A 7106-nucleotide genomic window follows, 5' to 3' on the forward strand; every position below is an offset into this window, starting at 1 on the left:
AGAATGTTTTGGAGCACCTGATACTCAGGATGCATGCACTTATTCAGTCCACAAATACTTATTGTGTGCCTGTGTGTGCCAGGCACTGCTAGAACCTCAGAATGCTGCAGTGAAGGAACCAGGCCGACGTGGTCTGCCCTCAGGGGCTGCTGTCCAGTGGGGAAGGGACGCTAAACACACAACCACAGTGGAGACTCCTAGGAAGGGAGACACCACCTAGTGGGGCCGAGGGAGGCTTCTGGAAGCTGAGAGCCGCGGGATGAGTAGGTGTGCCCAAGGAGAAGAGGCTGCCAAGGGAGGAAGGGCATTCCTAGCAGAGGGAACAGCAGGGGCAAACCATGTGAAAGAGCATGGCCCATGTGAGGGGCTGGGAGAAGGATAACAGAGTGTCCAGCACAGAGAGGTCGAGGCCAACAAACTGCAGCCCTGACTCCCTCAGTAGGGGGTGACTCCTGCCTTCTCCCTCATGCCCTTACTGAGTGTCAGCCTCACTCAGTGTCCTCCTGATGGGATCATCATCCCCTGGCGCTGCCACCCCCACCTCTCAGCACCATCGCCTCCTCCAAATCCTGGCCCTCACGAGGGTATTCCTCTAAAAAGGTAAATCAGGTCCTCCTCCTGTCAAAGCCCTCCACTGCCCTCTGGCAGCACCTGGAATAACACCAAGGCCCCACCTTGGCTGTAGGGTCCTCATGACCCAGCCCTCTGCCCTCTTGCTTGCCTCCTCTCTCCCTCAGCCAGTGCCCTCTGGCCACACTGGCCTCCGGCCTGCCAGTCTGATTCGACGAGCATGTTCCCACTCTAGGCCTTAGCCTCTGCTGCTCCCAATGCCTGGAATGCTCTACCAGACATTGCAAGTCTCCATTGCTCATGACCTGTAGGTTTGCTCAAATGTCACTCCTCCCAGAGCACGACTACGCTCTATCAATTGCACCCCCATCACTGCCTGTCCCTTCCCTGTCTAATTTGTGCTCATAGCCCTGCTTATATATGTATTACACTTCCTTTTTTGTACTACTGTTTCTACTGCTAGGACATCTACTTCATGAGAGCAGGGACCTTGTCTTCATCACTGCTAGATCCCCAAGGCCTAGGACAGTGTATGCCACTTAGGAGGTGCTTAATCCTTATTCCTGGCTGGTCGGATGGATACATAAGTGAATGAATTTGTTGAGCACCCAATGTATGCCAGGCTCGGGACTCCAGAGATGAGAACACCTACCCCAATGAGTCCTCGGAAGCGAACCTCCCCAGAGCTGAGCAGCCCCCGGGTGCTACACGGTTTCTCCTGCAGCTGTTCTAAGAAGTCTTTGACATTGTAGGAGCCGGGCCCCAGCTTTTGCTCCTATGCCAAGAGAAGAGAGAAAATGAAAGCCTTAAACCTGGGAAAGTCCACACAGGAAAAAGCCCAAGGCATGATGATATTCCTTAAAGGGTAATCTCCATCTGGCCTTGGAAGGACACTGAAGGCCACACGGAGCAGCCGCAGTGGACAGGAAGACCCTGCACCAGAGAGGGAGAGGCATGGCCCCAGAGGCCTCACCTGCAGCCGCTTCTCTTTCATGATGGCCTGGTACTGGAAGTGGGGTAGCTGGGTCAGCTGCGTGGCTTCCTGGGCCTTGGCCCAGCCTGTGTCCACCTCCTTCATCAGCTTATTCTTGCTGAAGCAGGTCTCCTTTGAGCTGTAAGTCCCCGGGCCTATGTGGGACTGAGTCAGAGTGTGGTCAGAGCTGTGACAGCCACGCCCGCCCCGTCCACCCACAGAGCAGGCCCTCACCAAGCCACCACCCTGACCCGGAGGAAGGGAGTAGGCAATCCCCCCTGTGGCTCCCACCCTCAGCACCAAGGCTGGCATCAACAGGCTTGGCACTCAAGGTGCAATCACGACATCCTCTATCACTGCCCCTCACTGCAGGGAGGTATAATAGCGCCTTCAAGAGCCCAGAAGTAGTCAGTGCACAAGCTGGAAGTGGTGCAGTCCCTCGTTTATCAAACACTGGAAGCCCCCACGGTGGGCCCAGCTCCGTGCCGGAAGACGGTAGAAGGTACGCCCCTTCTACAGCTCAGCTCATCCACCACAGTAGGCAGCTCTAAGGGGCGGCGCTCAGGCCTTGTGGGAGGAGTCAGGGAAGCTGTGCAAACTCACCACTTGGGTAGAATAACGCATGGAGTATGGGGCCTCAGTGAAGGTGCTGAACTTCTTCCGGTTGGGATAAACAGCAGAGATGTCAAACCTAGGGAGGGACGGTGGCCCAGTGAGAGCCCCGTGCCTGGCACCCGGCCCTGGCGTGGGCAGTTCTGGAGCATGGGGGAGTTGGCTGCCCAGGAAGGTGACTTTGGAGCAAGCTCATGAAAGAAAAGCAGTGGAGTTGCAGTGGCTTCGAATGTTCCAGGCTGCTCTCGCCCCACCCCACCCGTCAGCTCCTCCTCCCAGCTTCATTTTTCTCCACAGTCCTTATCAATACCCAACGTTTTACAGATATACATACTTTTGTTTATTATTCACCCACACCCCTCACAGAAAAGAGCAAACTCTGTGAGTACAGGGGTTTGCTGTTGTGTTCACTGCTGTAGCCCCAGATCCTAGAACTGTGCCTGGAACATAGTAGGTTAGAGAGAGAAAGAGACAGAGTGGAATATGAATGAATGGAAGACAGACACCTGGGCTGAAATCTCACTTACCACTTCTGAGCTGAGTGGCCTGCTATGGACCGGCCATGTTACCTCTCTAAACCTGGCACATAGTAGGTGCTCTTGAATGGTTTTAAAGAACTCACTTAGAAGCTAAAAGAACCCTGGGCAGGAAAGAGCAGTAAGTATGAGGGGGAGAGAAAGCCCAGCCCCTCCTCATTGCCGCCCCTGCCAGGCTCAGCCGTGTGTGTAGGTGGACACCCTCTCTCCCGAGGCCAAGGGTGGCTTCGGGGTGGGCAGCAGCTGCCTTGGACCATGGGCATGAGCCCAGGACGCAAATGGGCCCCACCTGTGGCTCTGCACCCCGAAGGGCGCCCCGGTGAACCATTTAGTGGCCATGGAGCCGGCGCGGTTCCAGCCACGAGCTCCGGTGGCATCCTTGCCTTCCCTCATGGCAGGCCTGCGCTCCGACCGCCTCCGCTGCTGCCACGGCAACGTGGGCCTTGTGATGCGCCCCGTAGGCCGCGCCCTCGCCCACGTGGCGCCCCCACCGGCGTGCGCACGTAGCGGGCTGATTTTTCCCTTGTCCATGCACATTTTCACGGTCCTTCCCTGGCCCCTGCAGATATAATGGCCCTTCTTGTATTTACTATGGATGCCAGTGGGTGGGGTCTTACAGCCATTTGTTGAGCAAGTATTTCTGATTTTTGGCTTTATCCCAGAGCCCTGCATGGAGCCTGCCTAGGCTCAGAAAGAACCTTTTAATGTTCACCTTGTGCTGATGGGAAACAGGCCCACAGAGAGGGCAGACTTGGGCAAATGACATCCCAGCTCCTTCTCCATTTCGGGAGTCAGGGGAGCCGAAGTAAGGGGGAAAGGGCAAGGAAAGCCAGAGGGTGGAGGTCTGGGCAAGGCTGCAGGGGCAGTCAGGATTCAATCGGCCCCTAGACGTCCCTGGCACCCACTCTGGGCAAACACCATGCAGAATGCCTGGGACCCAGATGTGGTCCTTGCCCTGAAAATAATGGGGGAAGCAATGACCACATACTATGGTCAGGTACATGAGAGAGGGAGGCCTCTGACCCAGCCCGTGGGTAGGTAGGTCAGGGAAGACTTCCTGGAGGAGGAGAATTCCAAACTCAACATTGAAGCATATGGATGACTTTCTTTTTGTTTGTTTGTTTGGTTTTTTTGAGACGGAGTCTGGCTCTGTCTCCCAGGCTGGAGTGCAGTGGTGTGATCTCGGCTCACTGCAAACTCCACCTCCCAGGTTCAGGCCATTCTCCTGCCTCAGCCTCCCGAGCAGCTGGGACTACAGGCGCCTGCCACACGTCCGGCTAATTTTTTTGTATTTTTAGTAGAGACGGGGTTTCACAGCGTTCGTCAGGATGGTCTCGATCTCCTGACCTCGTGATCCGCCCGCCTCGGCCTCCCAAAGTGCTGGAATTATAGGCGTGAGCCACCGCGCCCGGCCCATGTGGATGACTTTCTAAGTAAAGAAAGGAATTGAGGGTATGGACCCCACCCAGGGCATAGTCAGTTCTCTCTTCCCTCCTGCCTTACCCCCCAACCAGTGCTCCACAGCCATGCTCTGAGATTGTCTAATTTCTCCCACGATGGCCTGTGATCTTCCCAAGGGTCTTAGGCCCAAAGGTGGGGCAGAGATTCATATCCCATTCCATGGTGACAGGATTGAAGCCAGAGAGGTGTAGGTTGTACCAGAGGTCCTGCTTCCAGCCCATGGTGAAGCTGAACCAGAGGCACAGTGGGTCTTCTGCCAGGCCCCACCCAATGCCCCTCTGTCATCCCAAGCTAGTATTTAAATAAGAAGTGTGGCTCCCCAGCACAGCTGAGAGCTGGACTCTTGGGCTCCAGGCCTGGCGGGCACATGGCCACTGCTGGCAGAGCGTCTGCACTGCACCACTGAGCTGAGGGTCAGAGGTGGCAGGCCTCAGGAACATGCACAGAACGGAGAGCCTGGGTCATCTAAGCAGACTCTGCCCTTCCCAGCTGTGGGAACTTGAGCAAGTCACTTCTTTCTCTGAGTCACAGCATTATCGGTTTCATTCTATAAAATGAAAGTAATCATCTCTATCTCCCAGGCTGCTGTGAGGATGAAATGACCTGATTTAGGCAATACTCTTGGCACACAGCAGGCGCTCAATTGGAGGTCATTCCCAGCCCTTGGTTAGGGACCTTTACAGATGCCTGAGGACAGACACTTGTCTCATTTCCTCCTGGTGCAGCATCTAGCACATAGTAAATGTTCAGGAAATATTTGCTGAATGACAAGGGAATGAATACATGCATCTAGTCCAGCTACCCAATAACACATAAATCCTCAAAGACACATTTAAATCTGGCTCTGCCACTTCCTGGGTGCTGACTTTGGGCAAGCTACCCTTGCCAACTTCAATTTCCTCTTCTGTGACATGGACCTATGACTGTAGCTTCCTGGAAAGGCTGTTTTGAGGTGTCGGTGAGGTGTGGATGTGCACACTCTCCAGTCCTGTGCACTTCAGCCAGCCCTGGGTCTGCTCCGGTATTCTCAGGGTGGTCCAGACATGCCTGCAGCTACATTGCTGCTTCTCTTCCGGCCTGAGCCCCATGGCTCCAGGACCCATGGAGGAATGACGAAAGGCTATAAGCCAAGGTCCACTGGGCTGGGAGTCCTGGCTGCCAGGAAGGCCTGGCTGCCAGGAAGGCCAGAACAGGCCAAGTGAGTCAGCTCTGCAGCAAGGCCGTCTGCTCTGGTCAGCCCAAAGTTTCCCATCACAGCAGCTTCCTTGTCTAGCACCTCACCCATTTTCTTTTATAGGCACCATTGCACCCTCATTGTACACAAGAGGAAACTAAGGCTCAGATGGGGAGAATAACTTGCCCTGGTCACATCTCATCAGGCATAGGGTCACACCATGAATATGGGACTCATAAGGACATTTGAGAGCTCCCTAGCTGCAAGACTGTCTAACCCGTCCAGACTCCAGAGCCACCTCGTATGTCAGTGGAATCAAGTCAAGCCATCTTTGCCCCATGGTCTGAAACCTCCAGCCACGAGGCTACTCTATCCCTAGGACACACCCTCCCCTGGAGAGCCTCTGGCCTTTTCATACCTTTGCTGCTGATGATATGCGCCCCCCACCAACCTACCCTTCCCACCCAATTCTTACTTATCTTCTTCAGAGTCCAATCAAAAGCCAAACCCACCCATTATGATGGTTATTATCTTTAAAAAATAGAAAATAACATATGTTGGAGAGGCTATAGAGAAATTGGAAGCTTTGGTCATCGCTGGTGGGAAAGTAAAATAGTCCAGCTGCTATGGAAAACAGTATGGCAGTTTCTCAAAGAATTAAACATAGAATTACCATATGATCCAGCCATTTCTTTCCTGGGCATATACTCAGAAGAATTAAAGGCAGGAACTCAAACGTGTATTTGTATGCCCACGTTCATAGCAGCATTGTTCACAACAATCAAAAGGTAGAAGCAACACACGTGTGCATCAACAGATACATGGATAAACAAAATGTGATATATTCATACAATGGAATATTTTCAGCCTCTAAAAGGAAAGAAATTCTAACACGTGCTACCACATGGATGAATCTTGAAGACATTATGCTAAGGGAAATAAGCCAGTCACAAAAGAACAAATACTATATGATTCCACTTATGTAAGGTAACTAGAGTAGTTGAATTCACTGAAACAGAAATAGAATGGTGGGTACCAGGTGCTGGGTGGAGACAGAATGAGGAGTTATTGTTTAATGGGTATGGAGTTTCCATTTGGGAAGATGAAGAAGTTCTGGAGATGGAAGGTGGAAACAGTGGTACAACAGTGCCCTCAGGGACAAGGACAAGGCCAAGGGAGCATTCATACTCTTAATGCCACTGAACTGTACACTTGAAAATGGTTAACACCATAAATTTTTTGTGAAGTATACGTTGTTGCAATTTTTTTTTTCTTTGAGACAATGCTTTTTGCTCTTGTTGCCCAGGCTGGAGTGCAGTGGCACAATCTCGACTCACTGCAACCTCCACTTCCCGGCTTCAAGCGATTCTCCTGCTTCAGCCTCCCGAGTAGCTGGGATTACAGGCACACGCCACCACGCCTGGCAAATTTTGTATTTTTAGTAGAGACGGGGTTTCTCCATGTTAGTCGCAAACTCCCGACCTCAGGTGATCCACCTGCCTCGACCTCCCAAAGTCCTGGGATTACAGGCGTGAGCCACTGCGCCCGGCCTGCATTTTTTTTTTTCAAAGCCAAACCCTCTGTCAATCCATCCCTGATACTCTCAAGCGGGTAAGAGAACAAGTTTCATCACAGGATCACCAGCAATTTATAGCAAAATTTTCAATTAAAAATTATTACAATTAATTTTATATTTAAAAATCAACAGGTGAAACATAGCACCAGGATGTTGTTTTAATTTAACTTTTTTTTTTTTTTTTTTTTTTTGCTAATGTCAAAT

At 52.2% G+C, this 7106-nt stretch overlaps 1 protein-coding gene across 2 annotated transcripts in view; it reads right to left on the reverse strand.

Moving 5' to 3' along the window:
* Window positions 1-7106, reverse strand: part of CIMAP2 (ciliary microtubule associated protein 2) — a 41423-nt gene that overhangs the window by 32640 nt on the left and 1677 nt on the right. Inside the window, exons 1-4 of one of the 2 annotated variants that reach the window (XM_077955963.1) lie at window positions 2981-3457; window positions 2147-2234; window positions 1544-1708; window positions 1223-1345 (exon numbers count right to left, since the gene is read on the reverse strand). In XM_077955963.1, the coding sequence (XP_077812089.1) occupies window positions 1223-1345; window positions 1544-1708; window positions 2147-2234; window positions 2981-3363 (759 nt within the window). In that variant the 5' untranslated portion in view covers window positions 3364-3457. Of the gene's footprint in view, window positions 1-1222; window positions 1346-1543; window positions 1709-2146; window positions 2347-2980; window positions 3458-7106 lie in introns of those variants that run through there. The other variant, XM_077955964.1, reaches the window with a different exon arrangement.

Source organism: Macaca mulatta, chromosome 1 (assembly GCF_049350105.2).
Source record: "Macaca mulatta isolate MMU2019108-1 chromosome 1, T2T-MMU8v2.0, whole genome shotgun sequence".
Classification (NCBI taxonomy): domain Eukaryota; kingdom Metazoa; phylum Chordata; class Mammalia; order Primates; family Cercopithecidae; genus Macaca; species Macaca mulatta.